Source organism: Gekko japonicus, unplaced genomic scaffold (assembly GCF_001447785.1).
Source record: "Gekko japonicus isolate JY-2015 unplaced genomic scaffold, Gekko_japonicus_V1.1 scaffold1789, whole genome shotgun sequence".
In the NCBI taxonomy this organism is placed as follows: Eukaryota; Metazoa; Chordata; class Lepidosauria; order Squamata; family Gekkonidae; genus Gekko; species Gekko japonicus.
Genome location: NW_015176026.1, coordinates 141,234 through 162,321, shown reverse-complemented (window position 1 = coordinate 162,321; position 21,088 = coordinate 141,234). Strand labels below are relative to the sequence as shown.

The 21,088-nt window shown below is 43.8% G+C and overlaps 1 protein-coding gene across 1 annotated transcript in view; it reads right to left on the bottom strand.

Moving 5' to 3' along the window:
• Positions 1–3,194: 3,194 nt before the first annotated feature.
• LOC107123369 (treacle protein-like) overlaps positions 3,195–21,088 on the bottom strand; it is a 62,626-nt gene continuing 44,732 nt past the window's right edge. Inside the window, exons 14-20 of the mRNA XM_015426609.1 lie at positions 20,629–20,941; positions 18,629–18,711; positions 13,904–14,138; positions 8,988–9,473; positions 5,286–5,368; positions 4,518–4,551; positions 3,195–3,727 (exon numbers count right to left, since the gene is read on the bottom strand). Coding sequence (XP_015282095.1) covers positions 4,522–4,551; positions 5,286–5,368; positions 8,988–9,473; positions 13,904–14,138; positions 18,629–18,711; positions 20,629–20,941 — 1,230 coding nt within the window. The 3' untranslated portion in view covers positions 3,195–3,727; positions 4,518–4,521. The remainder of the gene's footprint in view (positions 3,728–4,517; positions 4,552–5,285; positions 5,369–8,987; positions 9,474–13,903; positions 14,139–18,628; positions 18,712–20,628; positions 20,942–21,088) is intronic.

Below are 21,088 nucleotides of genomic sequence, written 5' to 3'. Positions count from 1 at the left end.
TGATTGATGGGCCTCTCCTCCATGAATCTAATTCCCTCTTAAAGCTATCCATTCTGGTAGTAAATTCCATACCTTAAGTATTCATTGAATAAGGAAGTAATTCCTTTTGTTTGTCTTGAACCGATTTCCCATCAAGTTCATTGGGCATCCCCAAGCTATAGCATTATGTAAAAGGGAGAAAAATCCATCTCAATTTTTTCTGCCCCATGTGTAATTTTATAAATCTCTACCTGCCTTTGTTCTAAACTGAAATTCCCTGACTCTTCAGCTTCTTATAGGAAAAGTGCTCCAACCCCTTAATAATTTTAGTTACTAACTTCTGCAGTTTTTCCAGCTTTGCAGTATCCTTTTGGAGATACATTGTCTAACATTGCATACAGGTTTTCAAACGAGGCTACACCACAGACCAATACAGGGGTATTATAATATCGACCGTTTTATGCTCAATCCCTATCCTAATAATCCCTAGCCTGGGTTTGCCTTTTTCATTGCAGCAGCACATTGGGTTGACACTTGCATTGAACTATCCATTATGACCCCAAGGTCTTGTACCCTGTCAGTCTCAGCAGGTTCAGACCCCATTAGCCTATACTTGAAGATGGGGTTTTTGTTCCAGCGTATACCACCTTACACTTACCAACACTGAACTTCATCTGTTGCCCACTCAACTCAATTTGTGGAGATCCTACTGGAGCTTTTCACAGTCGGCCTTGGCTTTCACCATCCTGAATAATTTTGTGACATCTGCAAACTTGGGCACTACACTCATCCAGAGTTCCAGGTAATTTATGAACAAATTAAATAGCACTGGCTGCAATACCGATCCTTGAGGGGCCCGCATTACTTATTTCCCCCCATTGAGAGAAATGTTCATTTATTCCTACTTTCTGCTTCTTGTCATTTAGCCAATGTTTAATCCATAAAAGTCCCCAACCTCTTATCCTATGACGGCTAAGCTAAGTCAGGAGTCTTACTGTCAACATAACATATGTTCCTTTCTGTTCATCTCATCTGGAAAAACTTTCCACTTTTTAAAGGAAGTCTTTTCAAACCTAATCTGGGAGAACCGGGTTTGATTCCCCACTCCTCCATTTGGACCTGGCTGGATGACCTTGGGCAAGCCATAGTTCTGATAAGAGCTGTTCTTGAAAAAAAAGAGCAGTTTCTGTCAGAGCTCTCTCAGCCCCACCTACCTCACAGGGTGTCTGTTGTGGGGAGGGGAAGGGAAAGGAGTTTGTAAGCCGCTCTGAGACACCTTTGGGTAGTGAAGGGCGGGGTATAAATCCAATCTCTTCTTCTTCCTTGATTTGGGTTAACCACACAAGCATCATTTTTATTTGGTACCTGTATGGGCCTCCATTAGTAAAATTTTAATAGTTTTCAAGAATCCTGGAGCGATTGGATTGTCTTAATACTGCCTTGTAACATGCTTCTGACTAGTCCCCTCATTCTTCTAAAGCTCCCTCTTTTGAAAATAAATGTTATTGTTTGGGGACATTCTTCTAAGATGAACAGTGAATTTAATAGCATTGTGGTCACTGTTCCCAAACCATACGACGTCATCTACATCTTGTACCAGGTCTTGCACCCTGCTCAGAGGCAAGTCCACAGTTGCTACACTTCCCGTTGGCTTAGTGACCAATGGTTCTAATGCACAATCAATACTGATATCTAGAAACCCTGTTTCCACAGTATGACTCAAGCACACATTCACCCAGTCAATGTGAGGGCAGTTGAAGTCATCTAGTCTTATAACATTTTCTAATTTAGTCACCTCCTCTCTCCATGTCAAGATCTGCCTCATAGTTTTGATCAGGGGGATGATAGTGCATCCCCCTTTTAAGTAACCCTTAGGGCCCAGTATCTCCACCCATAACAATTCTGAGTTTATGTGGTGGGGAAAGGGGAAGAGTTTACTCCCATAGTTTCCTGGTTTATCTGATTTTATGCTCTTCCATATACAGAGCAATGCTGTCCCCATCGTGTCCCTCCCTGTCCCGTTTATAGAGTTTATGACCAGGAATGCTGCCCCCTTGATTTTCCCCATTCTACCAGGTTTCTGAAATGCCCATTATATCTAAGTTACTTATCACCATGCATTTCAACTCCCCCCACCGTGCCTGGGAGACTTCTAGGACTGGCATATAGGCACTGTTTCCCCCTCTAAGGATCCTCACCTGCCTCAGCACTTAGTTTTCTTCATACAAATCTCCTTTACTGCCCTACACTCTGAAGTTGTAGCCCACATCACCCAATATTTTCCCAATATGGTTTATCACACCATCCCTTTGGCATCAGTCATTCTGTACCAGAGGCTCCCAGTTCAAAAGCTACTCTGCCACCTTTTGGATATTAAATACTGGTGGGAAGCCCCCCACCAGAGGACTGGATCTAATCTGATATCCGGGTACCACTGCTATACTCAAATAAATCTGACATCTGAACAAATTGCTTTACATGGTATTTTATGATTTGTGATTTTATGCTGTTTTAATTTGTTATTAAATGATTGTTTAACAGTATTGATGTAAACCGCCCTGAGCCTGCTCATGGGAGGGAGGGAGGGAGGGAGGGAGAGGAGGAGGAGGAGGAGGAAAAGGGAAGGAAGGAAGGAAGGAAGGAAGGAAGGAAGGAAGGAAGGAAGGAAGGAAGGAAGGAAGGAAGGAAGGAAGTTCTGCCAAATAAATATTTGTAGAAGTTCACATAAATTGCCGAATCCAACTTTTTTGGGGAGGGAGGGGATTACCTTGGCACAGCATTTTTTAAAATACAGACTCTGATGGGATTTTTTTTTTACAGAAATTGAGTATTTCAGCAAAGACTTGGTTGGTAGAGAGAAGTGAAGGAACAGAAGAATTACTTCTAAGGGACGAGAGAGACGTAGTGTCAATTGAGAGATGGAGCTACCAAGGGGAGCATACAACAATATATGGCACAGCTCCAAATCCTCAGTCATCTTGAGAGCCTTCCAGGCTTCACAATGGATTTCAACCTTTTAGAAAGAAAGGGCACATACACTTCCACAGTCCACTCCTTGCAAGCAAGAGCACTGGGAACAAACACATGCCGATCAGGGTGCACAGTACACAGCTGAGGTGTGCAACTGACCACAGTCCTTCAGGGAAGTTTAGTTGTGGCTGAGAGATTTGCTCATTGAACTTGAAAAGAACTGGCACAGTTTCTTTTTTCCCAATCAAAATGTTTTATTGTGTTCTATAAAAAAAGACAAGACAAAATTCAACCTAGGGACGACAAAGTTTTGTACATTTTGAACACAAGTCCAGAAAAGAAGGTTACAGAGCACAATCAGAGAACAATCCTCCCTTAAAAGTTAAAATTACTTTCATTTATTGGAAAATGAGTAGCACAAAGACCAATGATGTTCTTAAAAATATAACTCGTAAGGACTGGAATGAGGGCAACAGAGGAGGCAGAGACTGTGAGAAAGAAAATGACTGCATTAAAGTGTCTGTCATCACAGGAGACTTCCTGTTCTCTAAAGCCCACTTTAGTTACATCCCCCCCCTCTCATTGGCAATATCACCAGGGTATCCCCAAGCTCCCATCCAGGGCCATTGCTAGCTCTAAAAGTCACAGTTAAAAATAGTTATAAATTAAGATTTAAATTCAACCTTTGACATTTGTCCTCTTTTGTTTTAAAAAAATATATATAAACACACTACTTCTTTATGTTGAAAATTTCCCAGTCACTTCTCATAGTAAGTTACTGTAGAGAGAGAACAAAAAGTGTTATTAGTATTCCTTGCAAGATTGTAACAGCAAGTGATCTGTTTAGGGAAGAATTGCGATTCCCGCCTGTTCCTACCTAAAATAAAAAAGCGGTGGTTCCCCTTACTGCTGCGAACAACCCCAAACCCAAGGAACCAGTTCCTCTCGCAGCTTCCCAACTTACCCTGCAAGAGACTGCAGGGGACACTGCAGGATTCTCAAGAGCAAGACTCCAGTAAGGCTTTTAAGGCCTTCCATTTAACTTTTCTAAATTGACCGATCAGAGTGGCACACAGCTGTCACAGAGACAGACCTCGAGTGGCACACAGCATGAAAATATCCAGCTTCCACAGGACCAGGAAGAGATGGATAAAGAAATGGCTCAAAAGGTATTTGCGTTTTCAGTCCAACGGCAGCATCAAGCTCAACTCCTAAGCAGTCTTATAAAATGGCACAGAACATGCTACAGAGCTTTCCATACATGGACAGATGATAAGCAAAAGCCTTGGTTGACCTGCACTGGGAGGGGGAACAAGAGGGAGCCTGGACACAGATTTTTAAAGGAAAGGGGCTGATACCAGCATGGCACATTAGTTCTGCAGAGTAAAAAGGCGTCCTAAGATACAAAATGCAAAGGTTTCATGAAGGGGGAGGGGACCTTGCCCATCTGTTCAATAAATAATTTTTTCCTTAAGCATCCGGTTCTAGCTAGAGAAGGAAGACATAGGGTTTAATCTGCCAAACTGAACATGAAATAATTAGCATTCAGAATGCTCAACGATACTTACTCGCTCACACTGCTGCTTCAAGATCACTAGTTTTCTGTGAAAAAAGAGGAAGTTACTTAGATTTAAAAAAAAACACAGAGCAAGAATTGGCACTGCCTCTGACATCTCTGGCTCGTTCCATCAGCAGACAGAACACAGACTCAATTTCAGATGGTGAAATAGGTCCTTCCAGTTCTTCCTAGCCACCCACGTAACCATTTCTCTCCTGCCTCCCTCTCACACGCCAGCCAAATGACTTTATTTCTCTGTAAAAGAAATACTGCAAAGTATACTGAGGAATTAATGCAGCAAGAACTTTTGTATGCCATATATTGAACCAGAGCTGAAGGTTACTCGATGACACAAGCAGTAAGCAGTAAGCAAATCATAGTTGGACTTGAGAAACAGTTTGTGTTACTGGATCCAGTCAGTACTACTATAAATGTCACAGGCCGCCCGTAGCAGGTACTCTCACCAGTCAAAAGGGAGGGAGGGATGACTTTCACTGATTCCCCATTCCCATCCCCACTCTGACCCACAAGCTGTTCCCTGGGATCTAGGAGAGCAGAGGCAAGAGAGTTAGCCTATTCTCATGCTACACAGAATACTTGCAGCAACACACAAATCAGTCAGACAGATCTACCCATCAGGAAAGTTTATTTAAGCAAATCATAGTTGGACTTGAGAAACGGTTTGTGTAGTCTCATGCTACACAGAATCCTTGCAGCAACATACAAATCAGTTAGACAGATCTACCCATCAGGAAAGTTTATCTGAAGCTTCTCTTACCTTCTTTTTCTTCTTCTTCTTCTTGTTTAACAAAAGTGACCCATCAGAAGTAACAGAAGAAAGCATTTTGTTCTTCCTTTTCTCTGCAAAACACCATATAGAAAGAAAGGCATGTGAAAAACAGATCAGAACTATTTCCCCCCTCCCCCGAATCACTGCTGCAATCTCCAACTCTTAATTGCAGAACTTTCCTAACTGAGAAGCAACAAATGCTTGGGGGGGCCTAACTGGTATGGATCGCTCTGAATTATAATCATAACCCTTCCACCCATTATGGAACTTTTAGGAAAAGATCTCTTAAAAGTTAACAGATTTAGATATAATAGTGAGTTGCATGGTGATTTCATTAAATCTAATTACCTCAGAGATTGAAAGAAAAGTGGCTTGTACAAGGCCTCGGTCAGAGGAACTTCACAAAGACCTCTTCTCAGTCCCAAAGGCCTGTGATGGGTCTCCCTGCAAGGGACTTGCTACATTTCAAGTCTGGTTCTAATGGACTCCTATTGCATGAAAAAACCTAATGCCCTGGGATATGGAAACCTTAGGAGGGCAGCATTCTCAAACTCTGATAGCAAGCAAGTGGCCCTCTAAAGAGACAGGAAGGCACAAAGGCAGAATCAGGTCAACTAAAGGCAAAGACAAAGAGATATTCTGAAGGGGGTGGGATTTTAAAGCACATCCCTGAGTCTCAAAATAACTGTCTCAAAACACATTTCGAACTGCTTCCACTACATTCGGAATATATGCATGCCTGTTCTCTCTTAAAGGTAAAGGTTCCCTTGCTCGAAAGCCAGTCGAATCCGACTCTAGGTTTGCGGTGCTCATCTCCATTTCAAAGCCGAAGAGCCAGCGCTGTCCGAAGACGTTTCCGTGGTCATGTGGCCGGCATGACTAAATACCAAGGCGCACGGAACGCTGTTACCTTCCCACCAAAGTGGTACCTATTTATCTACTTGCAATTTCTTGCTTTCGAACTGCTAGGTTGGCAGGAGCTGGAACTAGAGACGGGAGCTCACTCCGTCATGCGGCACACTCGGGTCTCGAACTGCTGAACTACTGACCTTCCACAGCCTGCAGCACTCTTAAGAGGAGACAAATTCTGAGAAGGCAAGTTTTAAGCCTTCCTAAAGGTGGCAGTACAAGTAAGGAAGTTTGCAGAATGAAATGCAGCAACAATCTGCAATCATGGCTATGCTCAGACAATTTCTCAAGATAATTAATGTTTGAGAGAACAAATCTACTTACGACATGTATGCTGTTGATGGCCTTACCCTTGAGGAACACACTACAGTAGTTAAGGTCGCTAGCCTATGGGGCGTTTCAGCTCCTCCCCACAAATGGATTCAACAGTGTTCCAGTTAACTAAAGGACTGTGAGGGGCTCTGGGTCAGTGGTAGAGCATCTGCTTGGCATGCAAAAGGTCCCAGGTTCAATCCCCACTATCTCTAGTTATAAGATCTGGCAGCAGGCAATGTGAAAGACCTCTGTCTGAGACCCTGGGGAGCTGCTGTCAATCTGAGTAGACCATACTGACTACGATGGACCCAGGGTCTGATTCAGTACAAGGCAGTTTCATATGTTCATGACCAACTGCAGGCTTTCACGGCATGACTGACATACTAAGATTGGAAGTAAGGGTAGAAATAAGACACCCTCTTATTCACACATTAATTACTTCTTTCTCCAATTTCTAGGTTAATGTAACCTCATGCTTGCTAACATCAACAAAAGAAGTGGTGTCAGAAGCCTGCACATAGGGAAAGTGGTATGAATTGACAAAAAAACACACCCTGATTTGGGGGTATGACATCTGCCAGAACTAGACTCTTTTCACTGCACATATTTGTTTCACAATGGCTACTCAGTTTCATCAGAAACCCCCCTCCTGCCCCCTTTTCCTCCCATTCTATTTTCCCTTCTCATGTTTTGTTGGAAGATGGCTGTGACTTCTTCCCACTATATGAGCTGGCACTGCAAGAGAGGACTCTTTGCAGAAATGTACTAGGAAGAACAATGTACACTGTAGGAGAGCTAGCTCTGCTCTTTCAAAATGGAGAATGGTGAACAGCAGTCCAGCAGCTCACTCACTCTGCTCAACAGCCACTCTCACAGTCTGATGGCAGCCTTAAAGCCACAGAGTCATCTACAGAGATATTCATGACTTGCCCAATTAATGCTTAATGCAACAAAACCTGGCAGCCCTCTGTAACTGAAGCACATTTTCCTTGCTTGATCTATGATGGCCGTGGACGTATGCCTGGTACTGCAACGGTCGTCTTCATTTCAAGTTTAAGTTAGAACCCAGTGAAAGAAAATAACGTTTCCCAAATGGCCTGCTATAAATAATAATAATTTAGTGCCATCAGGCACTCATGGCGTTTTCAAGGCAAGAGAGAAGTAGAAGCAGTGTGCCGTTGCCTACCTCTGCATAGCAACCACAGGCTTTCTCGGGGTCTCCCGTCCAAATACGAACCATGACCAATCCTGTTTCGCTTCCAAGCTCTGATGAGCTCAGGTTAGTCTGGGCTATTCAGCCTGCTAAATGTCCTACTGGCTCACTCACATTTCTTCCTTTCTCTGGCCCTTGTCCACAAGAAACATTAGCAGTGACTGTGTGAACACATCCTGAATATACAATCATACTAAAAATGGGTGTGTTGGGCAGTGTTCCCTCTAAGCTGAGTTGGTGTGAGCCAGCTCACAGTTTTTTAGCCTCCAGCTCACACATTTTTGTCTTCGCTCAGGAAGGAGGGCTCCAGAGCAAACTGATTTATGCAGTAGCCAAATCACTCGCTCACAACTTTAAAGCCAGTAGCTCACAAAGTAGAATGTTTGCTCACAAGACGCCACAGCTTAGAGGGAGCATTGGTGTTGGTGTTTTAGAAGGTCAATTTATACAGAGATAATGGACTACAGCAAATTAATCTCCAACTGCCGCTATGCACACCACCATGAATGAAAGGCTCCCAATAAAGCAGGTTATCCGAGAAACATGAATAGGGACCCCAGACTGGCATGAGAGGTACAGAAGGGAAGGAAGTGACAGCTCTCCTTCATGTTATTGGAGACAGCCTGATGAGTGGAACGGAGTCAGGCACGGCAGGGAGAGTCCGGGCAGTGAACAAGAACTGAGACCGAAAGGAACAGGAGACACCAGGGAAGCTGAGGCAGAGTCAGACCTCATGCTTGAGAGAAACTGACTGCAGGCCATGGGAGTACACGAGAGAACAGCAGACAGCCGATGAGGCCACCTCCTGGTCTGCTTCTCTTTGGGAGTTTTAACAGATTCATTGATGCTACAAATGGAATCAGAGAACAGGGGATTAAGGGCGGCAAAGCAGAACAGCACCCAATAAAATAGGACGGGGAGATCACTCATTGCAGCGTGGGGAGCAACTCTGTTCCACTCTCCTCTGGCACCCATTTCAAGTTCTGGGCTCCCAAAGGAAGAAAACAAATAGGAACACTAAGGCTGGGGATGGAACTGCAGGCCAGAGTTCAACATAAGATACACAATAAACAGAAAGCTCACAGGCTTTTGTTACACTACTAACACAAGAGAAGGATTAAGTCTTGTTGCTAGTAAGCAATGACACACAAGCCCATCTGGGGGCAGCAGAGTGTGCTGAATGGAGAAAAACAGGGCGGGGAAAATAATTTTGCATGGAGTTCATATGAGAGGGGGGGGGCTCTTGCTCTTACTGGATTTTTTCCCCTTGCCATCTTTTTTCTTTGGTGACTTTGCGCTGTTTGAAGACTTGGATTTCTTCTTTTTCTTCACCACCTCTGAGCCAGTCTGCCCCTTCTGTTTTTTCCTTTTTGGTTCCCCAAGACCAGTATCTCCAGCTGCCAGTTTCCGTTTCTTCTTCTCTTTCTCTTTGACTCCAGCCTTTGATGGCTTTATTGTTTTGGGAGTCTTGAGGGCCACAACAGGGGTGGTTTGTGTGTTGCCCTGGGCTCCTGCGCCGGGGGCTGTATCTCCAGTCTCAGAGTGAGGGGTGAGGAGGGGTGGCAACTGTACGCCTGCATTTCCTTTGGCTTTGCCATTCTTCTGAGACTTGGCTGTGGCTTTCTTTGCAGAAGAGGCCTTAGAAGCAATGCTCTCTGGTCCCGTTTTCCCCACGGTGGCACCCTTGCTCATCTTAGCCACGACAGATTCCGTTGCGGAAAACGGCACGGCTCCAGTTTCTGTAAGAAATAAATTGAAATAAGATGACTCAAACTTTCTTTACCGCCCAAGCAGCTATTGAGATGCATATGCCTCTCTGATGCCTCCAACTCCTACTCTTAAACAGCGCGGTTCACAGGTAAATCATCTCATGCACTGAATTAGTAACAAGGCTTATGATCAGCATTGAAAAAGGCTAGAATTATGCATGCTCAAACTGCATGAAAGATTTCTTTCCTACGCTGAAGGGGAAGGGCGTTGGAGGTGCACTTAGTATGCCGAAGCCCACAGCTTTTTGAAACTGCCTGCTGCTCTCCCGCACCAGCACAGGCATATGGCCACTCTGTGGGTTGCGCCTGTGAATGCACCCATGGCCTGCTGTTTGGTGACATGGTATTTTAAAGCAGGCTATGAAAATGTGTGCTTCAGTTGTGCACTTGTAGCACAGGGTGGGGTGGCACCACACACAGCGAACACTGCACATTGGGGGATGTCCTAAAGCAATGCTGTTTGAAGAGGGAGCTGTGAGGGATGGGGGAGCTACTGGGTGTGTGTAGGCTTTGCACTTCCCCACGTTCTGTACTCTTCCATTCCCTGACTTCGCACAGTCATCTCTCTGCAGGGAGGCAAGACATCACCATTTTTTCCTGTCCTGTTTCAAGAGTCAAATGCTAACCATCCTTAGAAAGTACTTAAGAAGACTTTTTTTTAAAAAATGAAGGGAAAAAAAATCTTCACCTTTCCTAGGCAATTTATCCAATTATTGTGCTACAGTTCTTGGAAGTATTGGCAGTTTTCCCTTAGCCTTCAAACATAAGAGTACAAATATAGTATTTAGCCCATATTTCTGATCCAGTCCTCAGAAGCTAGGAAAAAGGCCTTGTTGATCTCAATATATCTTAAAATATTCCAAAATGTGGGTGTCCTTTCAGCTAAATGTCAAGCATCAACTGAAGGCAGATCATAGGAAGCTTCAGTCCTCATCTTATTTTACCAGATGAATCTATACCCTCCAAGTGCAGCAATACAACCAACAGGGAATCCAAATCAGTACAGGGTTGCCACTAAAATTTTGTTTTTCATTTCCCTGACTTCCCTGACCAACATTTGTCAATTGCCCTGACCACCATTCAAATATAACCACAAGTTAAAAAATGAATAGGTCGTGTTGCATTAATGCAAGGCTTAATGAAATGTTCCACTCTACAACTACACAAGTCCCAACTGCAAAAATATTTGTCAAAGGAAGAGATTTAATATCGGCTTCTTTCAACATTAACTGCAGCAACATCTGTTTTGTAATTGCACCAAAAATTACACCAAGATACAAACTTCAATTCAAGTAAACTCTGAATGCTAACAAATGACATAACATGTTTGTTATTGTTTTAAAGGTACACTAAACATTATATAAACGTTCTATCTAAAACGGTTTCTCTGAAGCCACATTATGAAACTTATAGTTTTGAAATTGCAGTAATAATCCAGTTAGAAATTAGAATACAAGTAATCTGTTTTTAAAGAATGAAGATTTAAGATATAAAACTATCACTTCTACAGTTTTCTCTTTTTATTTTGTAACTCTTTTAGTTTCTCATCAATTGTTTCCTCTTCCATTTTGGCTTCTTCTCTCAGTCTTTTTTTTAGCATTTTCAAGAAGTTTAATTTGTCCCTCAAGTTTCTTCTTTTCTTTCTTCTGAATTTCTTCTTGTTGCTTATGGTGTTTAGCCTCCAAGTGCTCTGTGTAGCATGCATGAGCCTGCCTGATTGACTGCAACAGATTCCTATCAATTACAACAGATTCAAGTCCTCCACAGTTCACAACAGCATTGCAAACCTGACATTGGCAGACAAGAGTTTCTTCATGCATGTTCTCAATTAATATTGACTTATTAACTGAAAATCCACTTTCAACAGAAGCATTACCATGAGACAGGATAAGGCACATTTTGACAACAGCCCACAGGTCAGGATGACCTGGGAAACTTAATATAGACCTCACGCCACTTAATATAGAAAATATAAGTCTTCGCTTCTGTTAGGCTTGAGCTTTCCCCTTGCATGGTGCAGAGTAAAAAGTGCTAGTTGTCTGTGAAATCCAACAGCAGCAAAACTCATTTGCAACACTGTGCTGGGTTTAGCAGGAGACAAAACGTCCATTCCATACACAAGCATGACCCAAAAACATGCTTATCTTTATATATGTAAGTCAAATGCAATACTAGCAGGTAGGGATGAAAACAGATGTTTAAAGTTTGTATATCGCTAAATATTGAGCAAACTTCAGAGGACGGCGGAAGACAGGAGGGCCTGGCGTGATCTGGTCCATGGGGTCGCGAAGAGTCGAACTCGACTCTGCGACTGAACAACAACAACAAAATATCGCTAAATGTTTAAGCTAGCCTTGCTTTCCAAATGCTACAGGCAGACCTTGCAAATCATGCAGGGACAGAGCTCAATGAACACATTAGGCTGGTTGCTGGGGGTGGAGCTGAGAAAAACGTGGAGCTGGGAATCATTAAGTTTTACTTGTATTCTGCTACTTCTCTATTCCAGTTCCCACAAGGAGAGATCATGCTCTTTCAGCAGCAGGTCAAAAATCCACGGCTTGAATATATTTTAATCACAATTTCCCTGACTTTCCCTGACCAATTTCCATTTCCCTGACTTTCCCGAAAGTGGCAACCCTGCAGTATGAGTTTCCTGCAGGCCATATTTCTCCAGCTTTCAGCAAGAAATAGAGAAGTTTTGTTGTTGTTATTTTACAGGCCAAGGCCTCATCACATGTACATCTCACTAGCTCACAAGCAACACAAGCAGGCAGCAGGGAAGGGAAGTTTAACACAAACGTATGTCAACCACTCGCTTTGCTAGCACACATGGGAGTAATCTGTAATGGAATAATAAAGGTAAAGGTTCCCTTGCTCGAAAGCCAGTCAAATCCGACTCTAGGGTTACGGTGCTCATCTCTGTTTCAAAGCCGAAGAGCCAGTGCTGTCCGAAGACGTTTCCGTGGTCATGTGGCCGGCATGACTAAACACCAAGGTGCACGGAACGCTGTTACCTTCCCACCGAAGTGGTACCTATTTATCTACTTGCAATTTCTTGCTTTCAAACTGCTAGGTTGGCAGGAGCTGGAACTAGAGACAGGAGCTCACTCCGTCATGCGGCACACTCGGGTCTCGAACCGCTGAACTACCGACCTTCCACAGCCTGCAGTTCAGCGTCTTAACCACTTGAGCCACCGCAGCTCCTTTTAATGGAATAATACTGATCCATTATTCCCTGCAGGCATCTAGCCGAAGGGATGCATAAGAGGTAAAAAATAGCTTATGATGCTTCTGGGGATAACCAACAGGTGGCACCAGCAGCTTTATCAATGGGGTTGACAACTAGGCCTTATTTTAAGCATTCCTCTTTATTCCAGAACCTTGAAGCCTCCATGGACAAAGAAGACGGCATAATGGAAGCTTTGCATTTCAGGCACCACAACTTTGAAGTGCTATATATTTCTGAAATTTTGTTTGGGCAACCCCCAACTATGAACCAGCACCAGCAATTATTGATATTCTGGTGCATATCGAACAATCCATCAATGGAAGGGCACAACTTTCCCACATTCCTCTCCACTCCTGCAGCCCCTTCTAACTCTCAGAAAGGCTGCTCTTGGGATTGCAGGATCCATAAACAGAACTGCCCCCTGGGTCAGTGAGCTGGAGGGAGAAGCAGATGAAATATGAAATGTGCTTATGGAAGAGGCAGGAGTGATCCCTTCCTTTCTCCAGCACCATTTAACTCATGCAGTTGTTGCTTAACATGGGTCTTGTGACCCTGAGAATGATCTTTCTGGGGGCTGGAAGGGGTTGCAGGAACAGAGGGGAATACAGGAAAACAGCCTCCCATGCACAGAATGGCAAGGATACATGCTGCTAAAATTCTAATAACAAAACACACGGGCTTTTAAAAAAAAAATCAAGTCTTCAGTTTCAAAATTTGAAAACATCCTCCATGAAATCAAGCGTAATAGTCCAACTAGTGAAAAAACCCCTCCTACCATCTTTATGCTGCTTGTAAGGAGAGTCACTAGACCTGTTACAGAATGCATCGCAAAAGAGGCCCAGAAACTTTGGCTTGGTTTAGTAGCAACCCCATTACCTCATTACTTTTGGTCCTTCAAGTCCTCTATGTGCCAAGATCTCACAGGGAAAGGAAGTGTCTCATGCAAAACTTAGCTTTGCGGCGGACAGAAACGGTGTAGACAACTCATTGTGCTGAGACTCCTTCCTGCCTAATCTAGAATCAAGGGGAGAATCTGAACTAAGCCTTTGCCAGCAAGCCACAGGCTCTTGCCTGAGCAGCTTCCTTTGCAGAGGCCTGTGCCCACACAATGCAGCTACCAAACTTCCTCTTTTCTCCAGCATTCTCTAAGAACTGATTCCTCGAGACTAACCTGCCTTTGGCCCAGCTGGTGTTTCCTCGGCATCTGAATCAGAGTCACTGCTGTCACTTGATGAGATGTCAGCAGCGCCTACTTTCTCCGAAGACTTTGCAAGGGTATGGAATGCAGGAGTGGCAGTAGTGGCTGCTGTTTTCCCAGAGCCTTGTTTGGATGGCTTAGGTGCCACGCTCTTCTGTGCAGTGGCTGCCGGAGTTTTCAAAAGACCCGGATAACCTGCTAAGAGAGACTACAGAGAGGGGATGCATACAAGATTAAAGAGAGATCATTGCCAAGCTAGGCCATCTTTGCTCTTCAATAAATACCAAGAAATTTTATTTCTAAAAGAATTAAAAAGAGGCCTTTTAGCCAGACAGCTCCTCAAGGCCTTGTTTACTTGTAGAAGAGCTGAAGCCAAAAGGAATACCGTTCTTCGGTCTGTTACTCTAACCTTTAGCAAGCCAAGGAGCATTGGTGGTCAACCTTGGGACAAGAACCAATTTACCTCTTTTAGTTGCCTAGTATGTTTTATGTGCCCTGACCTGGATGGGTTAGCCGGATCTTGTCAGATCTCAGAAGCTAAGCCAGGTCAGCCCTGGTCAGTCTTTGGATGGGAAGATGAGGGTTCCTACACAGTGGCAGGCAACGGCAAACCACACCTCTGTTCATCTATTTTATGCACTTCTACAGACAAACAATTGATGATGGTGGTGGCAGGAAATACACATGCAGGGAGTTGGCAGGGCAGGCTACCAATTTCTGTGGAATGTGGGAATCTGACAAATGTGTGTGAGGGGGTGTAATTCGTGGAAACACTAGAAGAAGCCCTCATCCTCCTGTGACTCAGGCTCTATTGCATGATCATTGTTAAATTTGCCCCCAAGGGACATGTTTGTTCAAGTGTCCGAGTGCTGCTATCTAATTGCTACATCCTGGCTATGATCTGAAGGAAGCTTGTGGACATATGAACTGAATATATGAACCCATGGAAACCACACGGCTGAGTTTTCTGGCTTCTGGCAGTTTGTGAAGGCAACCCAGTTGTGCTCCTTTGTGGGCAGAAGCATGGAATCTGCCCATAGGCTGACAGCAGCATAGCTGGAGAAAGGCACAGTGAAAAAGCAGCCAAATGCTTACATTCTTCCTATGGGAGAACAGAGCATGTATGCAAGTGTTTTATGGGTTTATGGCATATGCAGTAAATTTGCTTCTCTGTTCTCTCCCCGTTAAGCATACACATGAGAGGCTGCTGACCATTAGCATACTCTCAGGCTTGCATGCAAGCCTAATATGTCACAGATGTATGGCACATACATACATTGCTTATAAAGAAGTTTATAGCTTAGACAGGGCTTAAATTACAAATCAGAACTGCTGCTGTGTGCATAACACAACTCCCCTTGTTTAACCATTTCACTGCACAGCAGTTCCCCCCAGGTCTGCCCTTCATTTGGGCTCAGCAGGTTAACAGAAGGTCAGGCAAGTGCAGTCACCAGCTATGGAGAGAGCCTGTCATTCTATAAAGTTCAGACGCAGGTGCAATTAATAACCGTACCTGCAGCAAGCTTGCGCCAATAATTCAATGTTTCTACAGCCATTTTAGTATAAAATATGCAACACATGTCCAATCCATTTATCCTTAACTCATTTAACTCTCCTATGCATTATAAAAAAATATTTTTCATTTATACACATATACATAAAAATCAATTACTTCCCCTCCAACTTCTGCATGTCTCCATGGACACTCCTACAATAAACGGTGCCCATTATTCTGATTTAAAAAATAAAGGCCAGGGGGTCAAAGTAAATGGTGGAAAAAGGAAAAAACACTGCAAGTCCAGGCTATTATGAGTCTAAATTATTTCAACATGAACATTAAAAACAAAAATAAACGAGGGGGGTGAGCAATGCTTCATGGTGGCGGACGCGTAAATCTAGAGCTCCCTACCTTTGCCTCATCCTGGCTTAAATATTGATTTAATACTGACCAAAAACACAGCTCTGAGATGGGAAAATCAAGCGGCAACAAGAATACAACTTCAAGAAGAAACTCCCTGTCTATATTACATATTTATAGACCATCGGTATTAAGTTGAATTTTTAGTACTAAATCAGAAGACCCATTTTAAAGTCAAATTTATGGTATTAAATCTAGACTTATAAGGTTAGATATATTTTATATTAAGATATACCATTTATGTTAACAGTTTATAGATAATTGTGCTTCACTATGTCTCTTAATTCACAAACAGATAATATGCAACTCTGAAGGAAGGAGGCGGGGGGAACGCAAAGAACTAGAATGGGTTAGAAACCTCAAAAATTCATAAGAATGTAATATATCTAAAACAGAGGTTCTTAATGAAAGTCCAACATCCTTAAGATGGTCATCCTGTAGAATGTCCCAGAAAAGCTCATCAGACCTGGTACACACAATTAAAAATCCCCAAGGGAAACTATTGTCAAACACAAAAGATATTGTTCAATCTTTTTATGACAATTTTCAAAAGTTATACAAATCCAATGACCCTCAGGAAACCTCTATTTCGAGTTTCTTAAAATCCATCCATTTTAGAAGACCTGCGTACCTCTTTAAATCTCTGGTTTCTATCTCTGTTGGGAATAACAAAGTCAACTCAAACGGTGATTACAGCTGCTTATCATCTCCCCATGTCAAAAGCTGCCCCTTCTAGAGCATTGCCAGACATTCTCATGGAGTTTGAAGATATACAACAAAAGAGACAGCTGTTTAAACTCGTAAAAGAAAAACAAGGTTTACAGCTTGGGGATACTATTGTTTACTTATACGCAGATCTCCCTCCCTCCGGAAATATTAGCAGCAAGGAGGCGTTTGTGGGAGGTAGCCGTTAAGCTAACTGAAAATAGCGTCAAATTTCGATGGCTACCTCTAGGACATATCTGTGTTCATTTAGATAACAAAACCCTAATAGCCTTTGATGAGGCATCTGGAAAAAAACTTTTGGCTGCGTGTGTAAAGTCATAAGAAATGTTTAGTGACAGTTATGTGGTAATCCATAGAAATACGAGACCTTTAAGATTTAATTGAAGGAGCAATTCTAATTTATTTATTTATTTATTGAGATTTTTGCCCCGCCCTCCCCGCAGAGCGGGCTCAGGGCGGCTTACAAGGGGCGAAGCCCATATAAAACAGATAAAAACAATAAAAACATTAATAACAGTTGTACTCAATTTAAAAACAAGATGGTCTCCGGATACATGCCAGATGGTAAACAGACAGTTCTCCAGGGACGATGTTAACCTATAGCCTATCCCAACCAGGTAAATCCAGTGGTATCAGTCACACAGAAATTGTGGCAGATCTTCCCAGGCCATCCTTAACCCCGATGTTGTCCACCGCATTAGTAGCGGTGGTAGTGGCGGCCCCTATGTGAAAGCCTGGCGGAAGAGCTCCGTCTTACAGGCCCTGCGGAACTGCATAAGGTCCCGCAGGGCCCCGATCTCCCCCGGGAGCTCGTTCCACCAGGTAGGGGCCGCCACTGAAAAGGATCTGGCCCTAGTCACTGGCCTAGATGGTGGAATGTGGCAACATAGGCACATTTATCCACTTATGGTGGGATTGCCCAGGAATACAACCCTTTTGGGAAAAATATCCTCACAATTATAAAGGACATCACCAGCTATTCAATATCTTGTTGCTCAGAAACCACTGTGCTAAATCTTTGGACTGGTGATTCTATCCCCAAATTAAGAAAGGAACTTATTTAAACAATGGTTTCAAAAAGTGTGGGATAACATAGTAATGGATAAGGTATCAGCTCCACTAGCAATGGCAGAAAATCCTTTGTTTCAGTCTTGCTTTGAAGAAAAATGGTTTCTCTTTTTTGACTACCTCACAAATCATGCAACAGAAGGAAATATTTTACCTAAGAAATATATTCATTTTTCATTGTATTATTATTTAACACAATATGTAATGATTAATGATTTATTAGTTCATATGTAAAGTGTAGGAATTTATTTTGCATGGTTATTGTTAAAAATATTATAAATAGAAAGTTATTAAAAAAACCAAAAATAAACAAGTGCTACTTTATTGTGAAGCAGCCACTGAGATAAGGTATAGTTAAAAAAAACCCTGACATCAGAGGGTTAAGGGAAACAGTTAATTCTTATCTCCTCCATTTTATTTTCACAATAACCCTGTGAGGTGGGTTAGGCTATGCGTGTGTGACTGGCCCAAGGTCACCCAGCACATTTCTGTGGCAGAGGGGGATCTGAACCTGGGCCTTCCAGATCCTAGCCCAACACTCCGGAAACTTTGCCACACTGGGTATTTGTCTGACAGCTTGCAATAGGGCTGGGTCAAGGGAGCTCCTCCTTTACCAGTCTGCAGCTGTACTATTATCCCATTTGCATTTTTGTGTTTACAAACAAGTGCTTTAAACACCTGTGCATAGCAATATTGTGATGTGGTCATTACTAACTCTTCAGGAGCAGAGGCTGCTTTTGTGATGCAAGCTGGACCTATGTGAACTGACTCCCCCGCAGGTCAACAAGTGGTAACGAGACAGAAGACAGCTTCTATAGGACCAACACCCAACAGATGTAACAATGCAGCTGCTACCACCCATTCAAAAAAATCCTTGATACCAGCACACAAACTGGCTCAGGGAAGGCACACATCCAAAATAGTCTAAGGGAGAGCCTGCCAAGACTGCTTTCTCAAAGCGTAATATTTAAGTCAAGGAGTAGTACCTGTGAAGGCTCCAGCTCTTCATCGCTGGACTCTTCAGATGAGCTGTCTGCCTCTTCTGCTGTTCCTTGTTTTTGTCCTATGCCTGTTAAAGACAAGAACCATCCTCTGACATTCTTGTACCATTGCAAAGGTCAGGAGAAGCCAAAGAACCTGGGGGATTTTTCACTACCAGGGTCAATTCTGCCATTAGGATTCAAGGACTCCCAATAAAAATCTGCCTAAGGACAATGGCTTTCACTGCACCACAGAACTCCATTCCTCCCCCCTTAGGTGGGCAGTGAGAGACTTATTGGCATAATAGGTATGGTATCAGGAAGCAAGGGAGAGAGGCAGGCGACTTGTCTAGACTAAGTTGCCTTGGTCCTAGTACTGCCTTGATCCTTCTAACTGGTGATTCTTGCTGTCTTATAACACTGGCAGATATTTCCTCTAAGAGGAATTATGCCAGTTGCCAAGTTCTGCAGATCCCACAGTGCATGGATTCCACATTTTGCCTGCCAAATAGGTTTAGCCCACATACCATTTTTCCTGATGGCAAATTTTCAATTTTGTTTGTTCTACAGAAATCTTACTGGGGGGGATGAAATTATTTCCTGCTCTCATAAACTTCTCGCTCATACGACAAAATGATACAGCCAAGGAACACCCACTGAAATTATTTCAGCCACTGACACTTTCTATTTGTGGCTGCTTATCTATTTCACTTCACAGGAGCATATTTCTAAATACCTAATCACAAGGAAAACTGAAGTTCATTTGATCTGAGGCTCAGCCCTGAAACCTACACTCAGTGTTACATTTCAGCCTTGAGATATATGGCAGGCTCGTAGCCAGAAAAGTGTTGGTGGTTGGGGCACTTGGGAGGGGGACATCCCTTCTGATGTCACAAAAATAATAAAATAAAAATAAATCAAATAAAAGGATTTGTTCCTTAAGGAATGGAGGAAGGGCTTTGTTCTTCCCTGTGCTCTCAGAGGTCTTCCTTTGCTAGCTGCTTTTTGGCCCAGGCCACACCAGTTTGGCCCAGGCTCTGCTCCACACTCCGACTCTTGTGGTGAGTCCATGCAAGCCCCCACTGCGGCAGAGCGGGAAAGTTGGGCCGGCAGCTCCGGCCTACCACAGAGGGTCGGACAGAGCCCCGGCGGAGCCGCAAGGAGACAGGCGGCGGGGCAGGTGCGGAGGGCCGGGGAAGTGACTGGCTGGCAGAGGAGGATCCGGGGGAGGAAACTGAAGGGCCTCAATCCGCCTGCACCAAACAGCCAGGTGGTTGTGTAAGCCTGGGTGCCGCTGGCTGCAGGCACTACCCGGGACCATGGTCTGTGAGAGGAGGCGCCACACTGCTCTTCCTAGGGCTCCGTTCAGGTAAGTGGGGCAGCCAACGCTGGCTATAGCCAAAGCTGGGCTCCCAGGGCTTTGCCAGCATGCCCCGATCCTTGGCTAGGGCTCTGTGCCAAAGAAACACGGTCTGGGGAGAGGCAAAGAAGCAGAGAGAAGAAACCTCACCCCCAACCCTCCCCAGTGGCTTGGCGAAGTTACTGCGAGGGGAGGAGAGTCCGAAGAAAAAAGGAAGGAAGAAATCAAGGGCTTCAGGCCAGCATGGCAGCAGCCATACCAGCCAAAATTATGAATTAAAGGGGCCCTGTAAATTTGATAGGGGGCACTGCCCCATCCGCCCCACCACTGGCTACAGCCCTGAAATACGGTATGTGCCAGATTATGTACAGAATCACTCTCCTTTCTCATTTAATGTCAGGGTATAGAAGCGCTTCCAGTTGTAAGGGTGTGATTTTTGGGAAGGCCTGAGCAACTTTTTTTTTTCCCCCAAAACTTTTTTTAACCCCAAAACCCCCCCCCCCCCCGTATTCAAATGCACTGCTATTTTGTTCCTCTTCTGTGCAAGCCTCTCTTATATGGTGATGCCATTTGGTGTGGATAGGATTGGATGGATTTCAGATATTGCTAGGAAGTTTCCCCAAGTTGAACCCCCTTGGACTCTTACCGGGCTGTGGAATCTGTTTGGAAGCTGCTGGTGTTGCTGCTGCTGCTGCCACCTTCTCTTCCTCTTCCTCCTCCTCACTGTCTGAGGAGCTGCTACTTCTTGAATTTTCCTTGTGTTTTAGAATCCCAGCAGGCTTAGCAAGGAGAGTCTGGTTCTGAGATGGCTTGGCCTTTTTGGAAGAGCTCAGCTCCACTTTCCCCCTTGTTGTGGTAGGGGGTTTTCCTTGACACTTATTGGAAACAGAATTGGGTGCTGCAATGTTGACCAGCTCACCCTTCCCTGAAGCAGTGGCTGCTTTACTGGAGGATAGTTCCTGCTTAAAAAATGGGTGAATGGGGGTGGTGGAAAAGGGGTAAGAGAGAAAAAATACACAACACACATTAAATCAAAGCAGGGGGATTCATAACCATAAGAAGAAGATGAAGAAGAAGAAGAAGAAGAAGAAGAAGAGGAGGAGGAG